The 20,275-nt window shown below is 42.1% G+C and overlaps 1 protein-coding gene across 1 annotated transcript in view; it reads right to left on the minus strand.

Moving 5' to 3' along the window:
- The window catches only part of igsf9ba (immunoglobulin superfamily, member 9Ba), a 71,812-nt gene that overhangs the window by 45,582 nt on the left and 5,955 nt on the right, over window positions 1-20,275 (minus strand). The window contains 2 exon segments of the mRNA XM_020614850.1: window positions 3,654-3,800; window positions 9,279-9,476. Coding sequence (XP_020470506.1) covers window positions 3,654-3,800; window positions 9,279-9,476 — 345 coding nt within the window.

A 20,275-nucleotide genomic window follows, 5' to 3' on the forward strand; every position in this document is an offset into this window, starting at 1 on the left:
TGGTGTCTTTTGACAGCTCTTTGGTCTTGCCCATGGTAGTAGTTGGCGTCTGACTGACTGTGGGGTGGACAGGTGTCTTTAAAGAGCTCAGACAGGTGCTACTAATTTAGATTAATGAGTGGAGTAGAGGTGGACTTTTTCAAGGCACAGTAACAGGTTTTTGAGAGCCAGAATTCTTGCTGTTTCTCAGGTGTTCAAATACTTATATTCAGCAGTGCAAGACAAATAAATTCTTTAGAAATCATACAATGTGATTTCCTGAAAAAAAATTTTTTCTGTCTCTCAGAGTGGGAATGCACCTACAATGTGAATGTCAGACCCCTCAATGATTTCTAAGTGGGAGAACTTGCAAAATCGCAGGGTGTTCAAATACTTCTGTTCATCACTGTAGGTGTGGGTTGGAACAAAAATGGACTGGTAAACTGAAAGCTTTGACTTTTGGCTGAGGTCCCTCTTCACCGTAATGGTCCACAACACTGTGCCAGTCCACCTGTCAATCTCACATTCCATTCGACACTCACTCCAGTAGAAAACCATGGCCTCAGACTGGAAAATTGAATACTATACATTGATATTTAAGGGTTTTACCATTTGTATACATAGGCCACACCTGGTTAGTGGCCTGACAAATGTGAACAATTTGGGGCCAAATGCAGAGGAAAAACTAAAGTTAGCTTACTATTTAAATTTGCAGCTCGGGGTCCTGCATGGCCCTGAGCATGACTGTTCACACAGTGGGCACTCTTGTAGCCACACTGGGCTCATTAGTGCCAGATCAGACCAGATACACATAGGAAATATATGGAAAGCATAGACAACTGAGCTGACATTTGGGCCCCAAGTGAGTCGGCCACATGGGCCCTAAATACCAGCCCATCACTAATCCAGTGACACCATGGCAGGGTTTAATATTTGATGTATAAGTGTAGATGGTTAACTTAGAGTAATGTAAAAATGCTGGTATGGTGTTAAGTGCTTTATTTATTTCTGCATAGCTTGCAAAAGCTTGAAAAGTAAACAGAAGGGACGGACAGGGGAGAGAAGACCAGAGAGGATGAGAAGGAGGGAGGCCAATGAATGAGAGGGGCCTTAGTGTCTTTCTCAGGCAATAGGCCTTGCCATCTGACACCTGCCACTGCGTGGGCATGAATTCCCTGTCCACTTGGCAGGAAGTGAATGCCAGCAAACAGGAACTCAAAAGAGGAGTGTATGCAAATACCAGTGGCCAAAGGAAATGGGTGCCCTTAGTGTCTCTGTGGAGGCCAGTCAAAAGTGGCACCTGCTCCCCTCACAGACACCCATTTAGAGGATAACAGTAGCATATAGTCTTCATATAAATTCCCGTTATATGTCTAGACACTGATAGAACTGTTGCTTCTGATATTTGCATAAAAGTCTCTTTGTTATTCAAATAAGAGCCACATAAAACTATATTTTGCTCTTGCCTATATGTCTAAGTATACATCAGTACTGTACTGTACTGTATATACTTAGTTACACTGTCAGGTCCGCTCGGCGCGACCTGCCTCTCTTTCTTTTTTCCCTCTCCTACTCTCCCTTTTTGCGGGATCAACGCCTCAGCTGTGTCGCATCGGGTAATTAGTGACTCGTGGGTCGGTGCGCACACCTGAGGCGTATTCCGGTGATTTGTTGGCTTCCTTCTTTATACCTCTGGCAGACGCCCCGTCGTCGCCAGAGCATCGCGACATGTAATGGACAATACTTACCCTATGTAAGTTACAAATGTTGTGTTTGACCCGCATATTTTTAGACGTGTGTAAGATGCTACGCTGACAGTCTCTGTGCTGTGGATTGCATTGTTTACGTTGGTTCTTTTTGTTTACCTGTCCGTTCTCATCCTCCTACTATTCTAGTTCCTGTCGTTAGTTTGTGTGTTTACCGTCCTGGTCTCCTGAGTCATCACTGCCCTTCCCTTGTATGTATTATGGAGCCTGTTGTCACTTTGTTTTTATCCCATTAAACCACCTTTTTTGTACTAGCACCTGGGTCAGTCATTTTGAGTCCAACCCCAGTTCTCCCTCACCCTCCTGGTGAGGGGGACTAAACCGTAACAACAGCTAATGATTTATTGATGTTATGTATGCAATTCTGACAGTGGAAGAAAGAAATGAACAAAACTTCTCATAACATACACACATCACATATATCAGGTTGTGTAAAATTCCATAATTTAAAATACCAAATACATATACAATTCAGGGAGATTACAGCCTGGAAAACTGAGTTTCTGTTGAAAGACCTGACAGGAGTGGAGAGCAGCAGAAGAGGGAGGGAGCGGTTGAAAGTGAATACTGATGAGGCAAGATACAGAGATGCGGAATGCCTACACAACTAGACATTCATACACACACACACGCGCGCGCACACAGACGTTCACAAACTCCAAACCTCACGAGAGTGTGCAGGTGACACTCGGTGGCAGAGTATGACTATTCACGCTTTCACCACAACTTCAACCAGCAGACAGCGCTCTCATTTAGCTGCATACAAACACACACAATGAGAGGCTCTCACGTCAATGTTGATGTAATACGCTGTACACAGAACACAGGAAAGCAAGGAACTGTGGGGTGTACTCTCACACCTGGACACACAGATACACACTGAAGGAAACATTATGTTCTGATTTGATAATAACCATTTATACACATTGCTGTTTCCTTTCCTGAAGTGACTGTGCAGTGCAATAGACCGGGGTCTTTACACAGTGCAGTATTTCACATACATCCAGCGTAATCATTCTTCAAATATGAGAACTGCATCTGTTGTAAAGCATATGCATGAGTTTCATACAGCACTCATAAGTTCACAGAGCAAAAATATACATGTGAACGAGCTTGACAGTATTTTGCTCGCAAAGTCACTCTGTGACAACGCAGAGGGTTACAGCTCTCTGAAGATAGACACCTGTGAAGCTGTAGCATCAGAAAATAATACATTTAGCCAAAAGCTTTTTTTAAATGCCTATTTAGGAAATATTACACCAGTGATTTTAGCCAGTTCCAGCCAAATAAGTAAACAAATCAGAGGAATACAATGCTGCTATAAAATTAAACATACTGCTTTAGCAACCTCCCTGCTGCTTTGCTGCATTTTTCATCTGCAAACAGCAAGCATTTATTCAATTACACCTGCACTAAAACATATGAGGCAGCTTAATGTAATATCTATGTGGAAAGCATTCTTCATATGAAACACAAAGGCATCGTTGTCTATGTAGTCTCTGTGGAGGCACACTTCACGCAGGATTCTCTCAGCCGCTGGCACATTCCTGGGAAATGCAAAGATGCAGATTTTTTTTTCTGCTTGGTCATCAGTTTGATAGCTCTCACAGATCATCCCTGATGGAACCACTTTAAACAGGCAACAATCAATTCTCTTCTAACCAGACTCTTGTCTCTTACCTTGATGTGAATTTTTTGAAAGACCTTTAATGGTTAACTATGTGATAATTAGCCTGTGTGTTTTCTTTGCACTTTAGGCCTTGAGAGGTTTGAGGCTATGTGTCTAAAACATACTCTGACAAACATTAGACTATTAGAGCTTAAGCTTCATTGTGTGGAGGCTTTTTTACCCACTCACAAACACATGTTCCCATTTCAGAGAGCAGGTTTTATGGTCATGTGACTAACCATTGACTGTGAGGTGCACCCAGCTGCCGTTGTGGAAGGTGTCGTACTGTTGCTCTAGCATCAGGACCCTGCACTCATACCAACCCTGGTCCTCAGAGCGCACCGGGGCAATCTGCAGGGAGGCCTTCCCATGCAATGAGGCTCTACCTGCAGGAAGATGGGGAAAAACTAGAATTAACCACTTCAGCACTGTACATTCATCTTTTTTCTGCTTTTCAAGACCTATGCACGATCTTCTATAGCAGTGGTCGGCTTCTCTATTTAAACCCGCCCCCAACATCGTTGCTGGTCACCACAGAGATCCATCAAAGCCGTTGGAGGCTAAGTGCTTCACTTTATCCTTTTTTGTTCACTTGCATCATGAAACAGATTGATGATGCGCTGGGTTATCATTTTGCATCTACAGTAGCTTAGAAGTCATGATGTAAGATTGTTGAGCTGAAACCAGATGCTAAAATTATGCTTTCTTTGTCTTTTATAGTGATTAAAAAACAAATATTCTTCCAGTGAGCATTCTGTTATTAGGATTAAGCACAACATTACATGAATTTCTGTTTCTCCTACTTTCATTTTCTCTTCAAGGGCTCTCCAGATTCATACTCTGAACTGCTAGCTATTAAAATAAGTCCAAACACAAGCCTATTTTAATGCACAAAACCCAAGTTTGTTTTTCTTTAACCTATTTATTCCTATTCAGGCAGTACAACAGTCTGGAGTCTGTCCAAGTACTGCATGGGAGGCAGAAAAATACCCTGGCCAGGCTGCCAGCCTCTCCCCGAGCTAACAGAGACAGACAATCCTTAACAATTACTGTACATCCATATCTTTAAACCCTTCAATCAGCCTGACTCCCAAGTCTTTTGGGTGCTGGAGGAAATACAAACAAATACAAAGAGTACACAGACTCTAGGTATGTCCGCACTCAAAGGATTATTAGCAAAATCATTCTGTTTGTAGTTTTAAGGGAAACATGTGCCTTATTGCCAAGAGTTGAGTGAGAGGATTGATACCACTTAAGTATAGAAATACAGGCAAGAGGCCCTGTCAGCTTAGCTTAACATAAGACTGGAAATGAGAGGAAACAGCTCTTTTAACAGAATTTGTTCACCACCTCCTGTAAAGCTGAATAAATAACACAATCTGTGTTTTTTGTGTAATCCATACAAATACTGAAGTGCATGGAGATGTCATCTTAATGTTAGATTTACAAAAACTGGAAATATGGGCAAGTACAGGTAGCACTAGAAAGTGATTAATGACAAATCCAGTGACTTTCTGGGCACATTTTAACGACTTTCCCTGAAGGACAGTTGCTAATATTTCTCAGTGAATGTGCTGTGTGCAGTGTGTGGACATTCAGTCCACCGATCAGCAACCAGAATGAAGTATGAATGAGCTGTAAATGCAGGCTTATCAAATGACCATCATTTGTCTGGGTAAGCTCCTTCTTCAGTGTTTTCCTTGATATTAAATTAAACATAATTCAACTTTTTAACCTTTAAGCTTTTTCTAAATACACAGAGTTTACTACTATTAGTTCATATGTTGGATACATGTAAACGGAGGAGTTACATTATGACAGAATTATTAAGCAAATTATTGTATATAGTCATCAAGTGACCGGCTTTAGCTGCTTTCTGTTGAAAATTGTTTGCAATAACTTCTGGCTGTAGCATAAGGGGTATATGACATATGAAAGTAAATAAATGTATTCCCCAATATGTTGAGCTATTCCTTTGAATGTCACAGTATTTAATGATAAATGAATAAAAAACTCTGCTTAAGTATTAGGATTTATACATAAAAACTACCTTGGAGTCACAACTTCAGCTGAATTAAAATTAAGTATTTGGTGTCAGTGTGGAAAAATATCAGAAAGACCATCCGGTTCTCATAAAACTTCTCAATTCCAACCCGTTTTTTTTCTACAAAGCTGAGGTAAAATGAAATTCTAAAAAAGAGAAAAGCAGAAGGGATGGGAGAAGTTCAGGAAACCAGGCATGGTGGAATTTTCAGCGGCTAAGCTGTCTGTCATCAAGCCTCCAGCCCACTGCTCACGCGGCTGCTTCTGACAGCCCAACACCTGCTTCCACTCTTGATAACGATAATCACTTTTTTTTGGCCAAGTATGTTACACACACAAGGAACCTGTCTCCAGTACAGAACTGAGGCATCCATCTGTGGCGCCAGCTCACATACACACACACAAACACCAATGGTGGCGCTGTCCCTGCAAGGCACTTCTCTGGCCATCAAGAGCAACTTGGGGTTCAGTGTCTTGCCCAAGGACACTTCGACATGCGAACTGGGTAGAACAGGATTTGAACCACCGCCCTGATGAGCATTTTTCAAAATGTTGTTTAGGTGATCGTAAGCCCTGTTTCCTGTAACTTCAGCCCGAGTCCCAGGTAAGTATATTAAGGCAGGCTGTATATAAAAGTAATAAATACACAGCCCAACCATGGGACTGCCATGGGGCATTTATAGTTGCTATCAGAAAATGAATACAGCAGAGGGGAGGGGAGAGGAGAGGGGACTGCAGTCTTGCATTAAAAGGTAGCTTGTCTTTAAAAAGTCAGGTCTATTTTTGCCTGGGCATTTAAGTGCTGAATGGGGTGGGAGGTGGTGTGAAGGGTAGGGATCAACCTCACCCACTATTTGTCAAGAAGTGAGAGGGTGCTGCTGTAAGCAGAGTTAACAGCATTGTATCTACGTCAGGACCGTCCCCCTGGGCATACACCACTTACACAGTATAGGGTTCTGTCTACTGTGAAAACACAGGCTTGCTTAGATCACATCACCAGCTTCGAAGAGGAAATCCTAAAGATCCAAAGTGACACAGCTGGCGGACAGTGTGGTACGCTTAACTTTTAATCTCAAAGACAGGATTACATGAGGAACAAATATGGCTAAAGGGCAGAGTTCACATGTATTCTTTGTTTAAACCAGTACCGTTATGTACAAGCACTAAAGCGAGCAGCAGCAGGTTTTCCTGTTCTGCTCATTCAGTTTGACTTTGAGTGAATGCAGAAATAGCATAAAAAGGAAGTGGTTTCAAAAGCAGCCTCAGGTAAAATAAGTCAGTGGGCACAGCAGTAATGATACCAAGAGCCTGAACCTCCAATGCCTGAATGGAATCATGGAGTCATTATTTATGTTAGTATGTTAAACTGTGTTTTTAAAACATTTACTCTGTGCAAATGTTAAGCATGGGAAAAATCCATATTATGTTAACTGGAGAGCATTCACTCAGGCTTTATTCCAACATGGTAACTGCAGAGCTAGTCTGGTCACAAACCAGATAAATCACCTCAGTTTAGTGATTTACTGTGTTACATTTGTTAAAAACAGCTGAAGACAGATGCAAACAAATCACTAAAGAATTGTGGGATTTTACTTAAAAATAAAGCCTGTGTTAAGTAATGGCTTTGCATCTGTGTCACCACTGGTTTGTTGAACAGTGGAGGATATCGTGGCTATCAGATATCACCTTGGAGCTATAGCTATGAGGTTGAATGTTTTTAACTGTATGCTTACAACTGAACTGCAGTGGAGAAAAAAGCAAATGACAAAGCCATGAAAAGAGTTACCTTCATATTTTTAACAGCAAGAAAAATGTTACCTCAAATCTGTAGCAATCTAATATTAACAACAGATATAAATACTTATCCACATTAATAGGGGGCAGCTGTGACTCAGGAGGCAGAGCGAGTCAGTAGGGTCAGCGATTCGATCCCTGGCTTCTCCAGTCTGCATGTCAAAGTGTCCGTGAGCAAGACACTGAACCCCAAGATGTTCCCAGTGATGCCACTGGTGTGTGAGTGTTTGTGTGTGTGAATGAGTGAATGGGAAGTAGTATAAGATGCTTTGAGTGCACTTCAGTGAGTAGATAAGTGCTACGTAGCCTAACTATAAGACAATCTACCATTATTTTTGTGCCGTTTGGGGCTAAAACTGTCGCTCACAGATGTATGATTTAATTTTCCGACAGCTCGTTCCAAAGTGTGAGAATCTGGCATTAAAATTTCCACAAACTACACATCTGAATTTTTGATTGCATCTTTGCTTGAGTGGGCACAAAAATATGTTTTTAAATGTTGTAATTTCCATATAGCTGCAAGACAAACTCGGGATAAGGAGATACCATTTCTCATTTAGTAGTGAAGTAGCCATGGAAAATAGTGTGTAATGAGAAAACGTCTTCTCTTACATTTGAAGGAAATATTAAAGTTAATATAATGTCTTTTTTCACAATTGTAATGTCTTTTAACAGTTAGTAAGACTGGAAACTGAACAGTGGCAATGCTCACTGAGTTGCACTGAAACGGGATGGATTTAACATCACTGGAATCAAAAATGAGATCTGCACTACTCTGTGCTGTGAAAATATTTGGATTTGTCCATACTGTTACATACTGTATTCATGGATAATAGCAGCTGTGTGATGGAATAATAGCACATTCACTCTATTCACCAATTTTATTCATGCTGAGTGGTAACAATTCATGGGAATAGCCCAAATGAGCTCTGAGACTGCACGGACCCATTAAGCACTCTCATAATCTACAGCCCAGTGTCATTATCACATTGTCACCATGCACGTGCAATCCCCAGAATACACTTTAATCTATGTAATGAGACTGGCCATATTCATGTTGCATCTGTTCTCTGGTAATTCCTCAACAGTGGACCCGACACCACATGGCAGATGCCCACTACTAGAGCCCGAGTGAGCGCAGAGGAGTGCGATGCTCTTTGAAAAGCGCTGTTCACTCACGCTGCTACTAGTCAGGAGGTTAAAGTAAACAATGAAATGCTCCAGCGGCTATGGTATCAAAAAGGACAGGTCCCCCGTCAGTGAGTCACTGCCATTAGGCTTTTTTTCAGTGGTGACCTTGCTTGAAAAGCCCACTGGGAGGAATTTCAATAAATTCAATTTTCACTCTATTCATATAAATGAGAAGAAAAAAAAGAATTATCTGTTATGTCTACATTTAGGACACTCACACTAGGGAAAAGAATCCTCCAGCTTTTCTACAAGCTGTGCTTTGCCTTTATTTCACAGCATATTACCAAGTCAGGCCGGGGTTTTGTACTTGGTAAAGAGGTGGGAACAGGAAGGGATAATTCTGACCTCAATCTGACAGCTCGCCATCTTGTCACAGACAGTGAAGCAACATCAGAAGAACCAATTTCCTGCTGTAAGTAGTCTGTGTGAAGGCAGTTGCAGACATATTGTCTAAGCCACAAGAGAAAGATTAACATTGTGTGATGCTGTGATGAATGTAAAGCTAAATACAGTACTTAATGTAATCATATACTGATGCCATAAATTTCTTCAGTATAGCTCCTCATGGAAGCAAAGCTTTTCCTGCTTTTATTAGATTACTTTTCTTTGTAAGCCTCTATTCTATATGTACAGCGCATGGGGCTTTGTAATATACTGTACTGACTATACACAATATGCGTTCTGTCCGACATAGTTTGAACAAAACGTAGTACAAACTAGCTGTGCGAGACCATAAACTGGCTCTTAGACTAGTTAGTTTTAAACTAAATCCCTTACAGACACCACACACTTTTCTCAATGTATTCTTTCTGAGTTTACATCCACATTAATCTCACCAGTGTACTCGGGGTCCACATGAGGAGGGTAGAAGCGGAAGTTGATGAAGAAGGGAATAGGCACTCCAAACTTGAACCACTCCACCACATAGGGAGGCTGCTGGCCGTCCAGGGGAGGGGACACGTCACACCCCAGGATCACGCTCTCTCCAGCGCGTGCCGTCACAAACCGGGGCTCCTCTCTCACTCCGTGGGCACCTGGATGGAGGAGGAAGCTGCTTTCAGTACAGCCAAGGTATTTAATGTATATCTCAACAGGGAGTGTGACATGCATGACAACAAGGTAAAGAAAAATTCTTCTGCAAGGAATTCCTGCAGACAAAGCAGAAAAAACTCACTGCATTCAAGACATCCCAGAATAATTTACAAATAATAATTGGGTGGCAGTTTCAAGGTGATCGACTAAACTACTGTGCAATTACATTTTGCCTAAGATGCACTGAACTCTCATGGCCTACACTGAGACTGCTGTGCAGATTCTGACTGGTCACCGTGCACATGGGTAAACTGTCTTTCTTTCCTCATCCCTCCATTGTCATTTGCATCTGTTAGTGAGTGCTGTGTGGCTGCGCCATACTCTACTATAAATGAGCTGCCAAGGGTTTCCATTGATCATAGCTGGCTGCTGCTCAGATGAGCTTTACTATGAGCACCACCAGGCCTGGCGCTTGGCCATGAATGTCCAGGCACGCTGCCGAGCGTTGACCTATCAGATGACTGAAAGGTCGGCATACCTGCCTCAGCAGAACACTCACTCTGGGAATGGATTTTGTCCAGCTGCCTCCCCCGCTTTCATTGACCCGGCTGTATCTCAGAACAGGCATGACTACTCCCCTCGCCCAGGGGAAGAATCGCTTCAGGGATCAAGAGACATGCTGACATTTCACTCCAGAGAACCACCAGATGAATAACTTAACACTTACATTACTTACATTAGCAGTATTATTTCCCAGATCAGGGCTAAATTTTAATGGGAAAACAAATACATCAGAACAAGAAGGTGTTATGGGCTCAAGCAGCACTAATGTTCCCGGTTCCACCAACACCACTGTGTGTGAAATGAAAAATTCATGACTGCTTGAACTGTGCCTTTTCAGCTGTGCACACTTGTTCTTCCGTGATGTACAAAGCTTTAACTCCACCCCTAAAGGCCATATGCATCACTTAGTGACTGTGTTTACCAGCTCAGTCCACATTATCCTATGACACAGTTAATCCACCTTATTTACTTCAGCCAGCATAGATTCTGGACTGAAACAGTGCAAATGTAATCAAATTACACTTTTCTCAAAGTGGAGATGTGGTCTGCCAGTTATGGGCCTCAGTCCTGGAATCTGCATTATTATTGTGCCTCTTCATTAAATAAGAAGGGAAGAAGGGAAAACCAGCTGTGCTGTGCTACCCTGAGCTCAAATGAACAACACAATCCAATTTAAACAAGGCGGCATGACTCAGGAGACCCTACATGACCACAGCCTGTGCAGGTCTACTACAGACCGCTGCCAGAATGCAAGAAGCTGTGCAAGTCTGAGCACTACCCTAAAACCCATCTATCTTCCAGCCAATCTGTTGCGAATTATGCAAGTGAAAAAGCTAGGCGAGCTGACTGACAACTACAAGCTACAGTAGCTGTATGTCTGTGCAGATTCTCAGTCATCCAGGTGAAACGTCTTCGACCTAGAAATCCTAGTCTAGTTGATTTTTTCAGTTTACAGTAGCTGTATATCAAAGAAAAAGCAAAATAATTTGGACCATCTAAATCATTCTGATAATAAACCAGGATTTTCCACTAAAGTGGCACTGACTGTGAGCCTGCGCTCGTTCAAATACAGTGTAGTGAGTCAAAATGCATAAAGCTTGCTGAGACTGAAGAGTGAGAAGTTACCTGTTGCAGAACATTTCTGTGGGCATGGCACTGCCCTGCCACCAGTACAAACCATGATCCTTTAATGCACTTTTGAGAAAACCTGTTCCATCCTTTTATAATCACAACTAAATCTGAAATCCTCTAAACTAATGCTACCATGTTGCCAAAAGCCCAAGGGCAAATCCAGGGGGTAAAAATGGGTAAAAATAGATTCAATGCAGGCACGTAGCTTTGCAACTTTGTAATTTTCATGCAACGCACTTTGTTCTTGAACAGGAAGAGTGTTGGACAGGAAGTTCTGGTGTTGGCTTTAGCTGTGTTTCCACTATCAGTACCAAATGAATGGTATACCCAGTGCTACCCTTTATCCATCAACCACATAACTTCATGGGCTGATGCAGACCATCCTATTTTGCTTGTCCACTGTATGTTTTGCTGTAGGTTTGTGTTTAGAGGAGGGAAGGGCTGTGGTCCTCTCACACATACACACACACAACTGAGCAGAGGATATGAAGCATCACTCCATAGTGCAGCAATCAGCCAGTAACTGAAACTGTATGAGCAGTTTATCAAAGAGCTGTTGAAGAAGTAGAAGACAGAAGAAAAGTGTGCTTGTAATGCTAATAGCGCAGGTGTGAACACACCAACATTTAACCAATCACAGGACACTGCTCTGCGCGAGCAGCACCTCCTGAGAGGTGCTGAAATTTAGCTCCCAGAACGCACCTCCAAAGTGGGCGGAGCAGAACCTGTGACACAAGCGTTACTCAGCTCTACACATTTCCGTAGGTTCCTATAAAGAAAAATCCCTATTTGAACATCTTTTGTCTTAACTTCAGGGTCTAGCACTGGCTTTCAGGAGAAAACAGAGAGTAGGCTCCCATTCATACTGAAACACACTGGATACATTGTCTAGTTTGTGTAAGTAGAGTCACTTGATGTGAGGCTCAGGCTCAAAACCTGGGGCACAACAGTGCATGTTGCTGAAATCCATTGTCTTCTCTGCAGACAGTTCAGATGGCAAAGGTTTTGCTGCTCAGGTTTGTAGCTGTATATTATTTTTGGATCCTGGTGGTGTCTTGGACAGAGAAGAGACTTTAAAAAGACCTGAGACAATTTATTGGGGGGCTAATAATTCTCCAATTTCTTTATGAGGTTCTCATGACTGGATAATCAGCACAAGCTCGGTTACCATTTCTGCCTTTATTCGCTTCCTTAATGGAAACATGGTGACCTAGTAGGGTTTATGGGGTCTTATTCAGGGGGAAATGTTTATGCTCTCCACAGGACATAAATGTGATACAATGACCCATGCTCAAGATCTTCCTAATAAACAATACTGTAGATATAAAGGGATAAAATGGAAAATGGAAAATCAGGATTGCTTTGGCACCGTACATGTTAACTGAGGTTAAGTTGGGGTGAAGACTGAATCCCCTCAACTACACTGAGACAAATCTGCTGATTAAGCGCTGCATAAATCTGATAGCTAATACAAGAAATCCAGGAGTCAGGTATGCTTTAGGTAACTGTCCTCTGTATAGAGTGGATTTACCGCTATGATCATGAACTGCTTAAAGAGCCCATGGCATTTACAATGTTACAACAGTGAATTATCATCTTAGACGTGACCTAAAGCTCAAAAAATGAGATGTACATATGGTCTAGTACTTCCATACAGAAGCAACTTGGTTTATACAAGTCTCACAAACTTTTTTCTAACAAAATAAAGTATTACATGATAGCTTAAGGAGCTCCTTGAATGGGCATAATCTCCAGGCCACTGTGCGTTCATGTGACATCCACCAGTGCCATTTTAAAAGCGGAATTTTTAAACTGCGCCTGGTTTTGTGGATATATTTTACCTCCTGCTGCACTGTGAGCAGAGGATGTGAAGAAAAATACAGGGCCTGAGGTTTACTGCATGTCCAGGAATGTTCCTGTACAGGGACTTGTTGTTTTACCTGACCGGGTCTAACGTCCTACAAGCAGTCGGCCAGTGAAGCACCCTGGGGTGGTGATTAGGTTCAACTTGCAACACATTTAAGCTGACTTGACCCCCAGGTTTGGGAACAATGAGATCACAACAGCAGCAAATCCTCACAGATGCAGCTGCAACTGTGAATTTTTGCATGAAAAATTACCTACACAATTAATTGATTATGTCAGCCCTGTGACAGACTGGAGGCCTGTCCCAGGTGTGCTGCGCCTCTCGTCTAATGTCAGCTGGGATTGGCTCCAGCGCCCCCTGTGACCCTCTTCAGGATAAGAGGCAAAGATAATGGATGGATGGATGGCAAGATTAATTGATTATGGTAATAGCTGCAAATTTCTCTGTGATTAATCAATTAATTGACTAATTGTTGCAGCTTCTGTAACAACTCATTTACTTAAAAAATACGTAACTGATTAGTTAAAGAACATCTATCAAAAAGGTGTTTTACAGTTATACTGTAAAGCACAAGTACAAAGAACAGAATAAAACAAACAAAAAAAAGTTTGTCATACACACAATGTGATGTAACAAACATCATAAACCCTTAAGAGACATCTGTCTGAGGTCAATCAGCAGCTGTTTAGACCAGCAAATGAAGCTTCACAACAGAAGTGCAAGGGAATGCAGAGTTAAATCCACAAGAGACTTCAGCTCAGAGTGCTTTTTTAAGTGGCAGTGGCTGAAAATGGCCTTTTGCACAAACTGCACACTACACTGTCCTTTAAGTAATGATCACAGATTTGTACAGTAAACAGATTCTCAAGGCAATTTTGGGCAATAATCAGTCAGAGCAGAGCCGTAGCAGTGTTGTGACAGAAATGAGGTCCAATAACACACTGCACAATATTGAGGAAAAATATGAAAACCGGGGGAGCGGCAATTTGAGATGAGCAGTGCTTGTATTTTCCGGTCTAGAGTGCCTAAGCTTCTTATTTGAAGCAAGAACCATATTTTACACAGTAAAAGTAAAGTCTAATATTTATCTCATGCTTGGGTTTGAGTCAATGTATGAGCAAGGACAACCATTGCTCACTGCAGTTAGAGATTTTGTAAAGCGTGCATCAAGAGCTGGAAAGCTGTGTGTGAGGATATGAGTGCCACTTATGTTGGGCAGAGCAACTGATGTGGAGGATGTAATGGAATATAGACTAGACAGAGATTGGAGAGCTGGAGAGAGGATCTCAAGGACATGCAGCCACTGGGCTGGATGGGCCACTGACAGAGGGGTAACTGAACGCCAGCCTGCATGTGCTGAAGCTGTGAGGATATGCCTGTGTGTATCTGTACATACAATATCTTTGAGTCAGTCAAATTCAAATATACAGGGCCTAAAGTACAATACAAACTCGCTCACGTTAGAACAACAAACTGCACGCTCTAAAACGGAACTTACAGATGCATGAACGGCTACAGTAGCATGTATATGAGCATGTCATACTGTATATCTAATGTTGCCCTGTGGACACAATTTTACAGGGTTCTCAGTGTCACAGATTGAATTTGTATTGTTAATATATATTCTTTTGTATCCCAGAAATTACAGATAAGCCTGTAGTACAGTAAATTACAAGAAACGTCTGAAGCAGCTTCTTGTGTATTCCAACCATAGACTGCATCTAAAAATGGACGACACGTCACCACTTCCTGCCATTTTGCAAAAGTAAAGCTAAAATATTTTAAATATGTCAACAGGTTATCTAATAAATGTGCACATATTCTACAGTCTGCAGCCTAAAGGTGCATTTCATCCACCTATTGTTATAGACATTTTCAATTTGTGCATAAATGCTCTATGTGGAAGTGACAAAATGTTTAAGAAAATTATTTTAAAATAGCAAAACCATTTTTGAGGTGGTACAGTTGGTGCAATGGAAACAGATTTAGCGAACAAACACTCATGTACATGGAGCATGGCTTCAGAAACCACCAAAGTGTCCACTACACTGAAGAGTCAGAGTGAGAGGCAAGAACCATCAGGTCTGTGAAGAGAAATTAATGCATGAAACAAACACAAATGCCTTGTTTCGGTCATGTTTCTACACTGGTTTGAACTGGATATGAATATGATATGATCTTTTAAATATGTCATCACCTGAACTGGATATAAATATGATATGATCTTTTAAATATGTCATCTAGTTGCACTGTCTTCTTCTGCAGTGGTTTGAGAAGTTCATTTACATTTTCTTTTGCTGATTTCTTTTCCTAAGATTACTTCCCTAGACAGTCGTGAAGAGGCAGAGAGAGGAAAGGTGCGACCGGTCCCAGGCTGCATGTTGCAGTTATGTGGCATGAGTTGTAACTGCATTCATTTTTGTACAGGACCTAGTCAAGAACATTTTTGTCTCCTCATTATTTAGCCCTCTTTAATAGCAAAGCTCTACCCACACATGCAAGCAACACTCAGTCAAGGATGCAGTGGATGAGCTGACACCTGCTCAAAGACACAGCAAGGAGAGAGAGAGAGAGCTGTGTGAAATGGGCTTGGCTTGCCAAAGGTATAAAGGGCAAACCAACATTACCGAGCAGTGAGGCACCTTTGGCAGGAGCTGTAAGTCAGAAAATCCTCAGCCGAGCCAGGATTCAGTCATTTTAGAGTCACTTACAGCATTTGTTTTTACATGTGTTGTAAGTGCTTCAGCCAAGGTGTTTTAAAGTAATTACACAAAGAGGCATGCTGCTGTTAATGGCGCGTTTTAGTGCTTTCATGTGGCTTGTCTGATTACACCTCGGTTACAGCTACATTACATGTGAGCTGCTCAGACATCGACAGAACAGAAGCTTCGCATATGTTCTAATCACTTCCATATTAATTCTCTTTCACTCCCTCCCTCTCTCGCTTCCTTTTTCAGTGGCCTTGCATGCAGCATATGCACTCAAGCTGCAGTCCAGAGTGACGCAAGCATACTCACCATGGATTCTGCAGTTAATGGCGTTAGAATCAAGTACTTCTTGGGCAAATGCATATATGTGCTTCCCAAAAACAGACAGAAAATGGATAAAAAATAATTTCTTTCAGACGTACAAAATGTATCCTTGTCTAGCAAGTGTACTGGTGTTTGGGGGAAGGATGAAAACACTTCTGATTATGAATAATATATCAGCATGGTTTCATATTTAGGCCATGATTTATATGCCATAGTGATGCAGTGGTTAGCGGTGTCACCTCACAGCAAGAAGGTTCCGGGTTTGGGCCCCGGGGCCTTTCTGTGCGGAGTATGCATGTTTTCCCTGTGTTCTGTCCGGGTGCTGCTGTTTATTATTTTGCAGTCTGCATTTTCTGTGTTAAACTCCTCAAGATCACAGATGACACAATGGTCATCTGTCTCATCTGAGATGGTGACGAGTCAGTCCACACATGGGAGGTTGAACAGCTGGCCCAGTGGTGTGGCCACAACAACCTGGAGCTGAACACACTCAAAACAGGAGAAGTCACCCCACCACCACCATACTGAGCAACACTGTAGAGTCCTTCAAGTTTCTAGGCTTCACTATCTCCCAGGGCCTGAAGTGGTCATCCAACATCAGCACCATCACCAAGAAGGCACAGCAGAGGATGTACTTCCTGTGCCAGATCAGAAGGTTCAACCTGCTCCAGGAGCTGCCGATACAGTTCTACAGAGGAATCAGGGAGTCTGTTCTCTGCTCGTCCATCACTGTCTGGTTTGGCTCAGCAACCAAACAGGACAGGAACAGACTCCAGTGGACAGTCAGGACTTTCTTTCCCCTAGGCCATCACTCTGATCAACACTTAACCCATGACTGTATAACAGAACAACAACCCTCAGTACAATACCTTGTAAATACACCTTTGTATATATCTATCTGAAAAGCTGTATCTAAACCGTTTTCTTCAGTGTGAATAACTGTATACATGCTGGGGAGATTATATATCTCATCTGGCCTGTAAACGCCTCAGAATCCTGCCAGAGGAGCTGGAACACATCGCCGGGGAGAGGGACATCCAAACCTGCTGTCACCACGACCCGACCCTGGATAAACGGTAGAAAATGGATGGATGGGACGGATGTTCTCTCAGTCTTATCTTATTTACTTCTCTACTCGTTGCTTTATGGAAGAATATTATAGACAGACGTTGTGAGCCACTGTACCAGAGTCAAATTCCTCGTGCATCCAATACACTTTCGCCAATAAAGCTGATTTTGATTCTGATTCAACATTTTTTTTCTTCAGCAAAGAATACAGCTCCTCACCTTGCTGTCCAACATCTTCTCCATGCATGCCATCAATACATTCATTAATCTTCCTTAATAACTGTTGCCAGATTCTTCCCAGGCTCACAGCGTTTACTGCTTTTGAGACTTTGCTCTGATTAATCAAAAATCCCATACATTCTGAAGTCTGAGTTTTTATTTAAGCACCACGGTGTCATCTGAAATGAGTTCAACTCCAACAAACAGACAATGTGACTGATATCAACCATACTTTCTATCAGCAAATAAATATAAAATATACCCAGATAAAATTCTTATATGGCCCAGACATGTCATGTATAAAAAAGAACATGTTATAAACTTCAACATAAAACTTTACAGTCTGAATCCTGGCCTCAGGTAACTGAAATCACACTGATCCCCAGTCTATTGGTTTTTCGTTAATTTCAGCTGCATACTTCACTCTGTGTCACTCTATGCTGTAATGATCATTTAACTGGGCCTGCGCTAAGGGTAATAAACAGCAGTATGTGCTTTCAGAGATGATGATCTAGTGGCTTTCAGAGTTAGTCCATCCAACCAGAACCACGTGATCTGAAAAACTGGCTTTCCCAGAATGCTGTAGGCTTTATTTGCAAGGAAACTCCGCTGGGACTGAATTGGCTGAGGGGAGAGAGAGAGAGAGAGGGAGGGAGGGCGTCACCAGAAAGAACTGGCACGAGCCCAGTCCTGAGTCCATCCACAGCTTGAGCACAGGCCCTCTCCTAAGCTCATTACTAAGCTTTGCTCACATGACTGTGACAAAGTACAGCGGTGAAAAAAAGCATAAGAGAGATGAAGTTGTACCGTTGACAAAATGGTAGGACCAAACATCAGGTGGAGGACGGTGTCAGGACGGTGTCAGAACGGCAGCCAATCCAACTTAAAGCATCAGTCAAGCAAGTATGTTAAACAAACATATGGATGAAAAAAAAACAGCCAATCAGCATTTATTAAACGCTGTTAATGATGTTTGCATGAGCTACAATATAACTACTTTTGTTTTTCATACTTTAAGTAGATTTTGCTACAAATACTTATTTATTCCTACTTCAGCAGTGTTTCTAATACATGACTTTAACATGCAATGGAGTATTTGAACATTATAGTATTGCTACTTTTATTTAAATAAAGGCTTTTTATACGTCCTTCACTCTGGCAAGAAACCAGTGAATGGTTGCACACAGCAGTGACAGTAAGTGCTACCATATAAAACAACTTTATGTACATGAAGTGCCTTCAGTGACTTGTTTAGTACAGAATGTATATTGTGTATACTGTATACTGTAAGACCATGCACTAATAAAAGCAACATGCACACGCATTTTCGGTCCTGATCCTACAGCAGCACATGCAGTAATGTCAGCACAGAGACAAAGCTGTCCGGGTACTCAGTCATGTACAGCACTTACAAAAACTTTAGTGATAGTTTACAGTTTTTGATGCTTGTGTTTTTTGTGCACCTAGTAAAAAATACTTTGAGAACGCACACACACAGGTTCATCAGCAGGCCGGGGCAGAGAGCACAGGACTACACTCTCTCCCTAAAAAACACAAGGACACAAACATGCAACATGAAATCCATGACCACATCAAGCCAGAAATAAAATGTAAACCCACTGCAGTCCTCAAAGTTTCCTGTACTCATTTGCAGAACTGATTGCTTTTAAATAAACTGGCCCAACCTCTGCAGCCCTGAGTGGTACTGAGTGCCAGTCACCAGGCTGTAAAACTGCCAGGGCTTGTAAGAGCTCTCAGGGCTCAAGAGGCCTTGATTCATAGAGATACTAAAGGCCAAATAACTTGACACGAATGGCCAAATATGATTTACTGACATTAAGTAAACTGAAATTGCACCAACACTGACTTGATTATTCTTCACAAACAATTTCTGTACTAATGCTGCAGTTTTATGACATTTGCAATCTGTTTTTGACACTCAGAAGATCAATCATCATTAAACTGAAGGAGGATGTTTAAGAACAAGCCCTCCAGCCTAAACACAATATACTACATCATGTGACCCATAGGACCTTTCCAGTGACATGCTTACCAGTGTTTTGTCATCACAGAAAATCATAAACACACAATTACAATTATGAGTCGGTATGGTATTGTTAGATTTAAACACCAAACTGACTTGGTTAGGTTTACATAAAGACGCTGGTTGGGGTTTGGGTCGTCATGGCTACAATAATAAATAAGCAGTTCTGGTTTCTGAACATTTATGGATAAAAGCACAGTTCACACTGTGAGAGAGTCCTGTGTTTTCTGACCCACCCACCCACACAAACCTAGCATGGACTTTGCCGCTCTATATACTACGTCACCCACCTTCCTCCTTTGCTTGCATCATAGTTACGGCGGTAAGTGAAGGTCACCTAACTATAACATGACTGTCGGGCGTAACCTGCTGGCACAAACAACATTTTTACAGAAGGACTGTCGCTTAAGAAACAAACTTGTGTTCCTCACACATTTTATTAAAACTGTGGACGGCGCCACAGGTGTCAGACAAATGAACTGCTGTCAGAACATTTTCTCAGCAGCCTCACACAGTTTCAACATCCAGACAAAAACTGAAGCACTAGGACTAGCAGAGACACTAGGAGGGTTTTCAGGCACTGCATCGGCACCACTGGGAGGCCTCAGACACACGAGTGGCAGTTTTGACACATTCTCAGATCCTGTCCGCTTCCATATATCCCTCTTGTTTGAAGAAACCCAGTGACAAGAACAAGTGTGCTGAGCCGCAGTTCACGAGGGAGCTCAGGATCCTGTGACACTTCAAGGAGCTTGCCCACAGGAAGGGAACTACAGACGAACGCCATCTGGCCAAAGTCATTTCCACAAATGCTCAAAAAACACCAAGTCCCAGCACAGGACCTGAGAGAGGAGAGTCAGTCTGCCATCAGTGACT

The sequence above is a fragment of the Monopterus albus genome, unplaced genomic scaffold (assembly GCF_001952655.1).
Source record: "Monopterus albus unplaced genomic scaffold, M_albus_1.0 scaffold152.1, whole genome shotgun sequence".
Classification (NCBI taxonomy): Eukaryota; Metazoa; Chordata; class Actinopteri; order Synbranchiformes; family Synbranchidae; genus Monopterus; species Monopterus albus.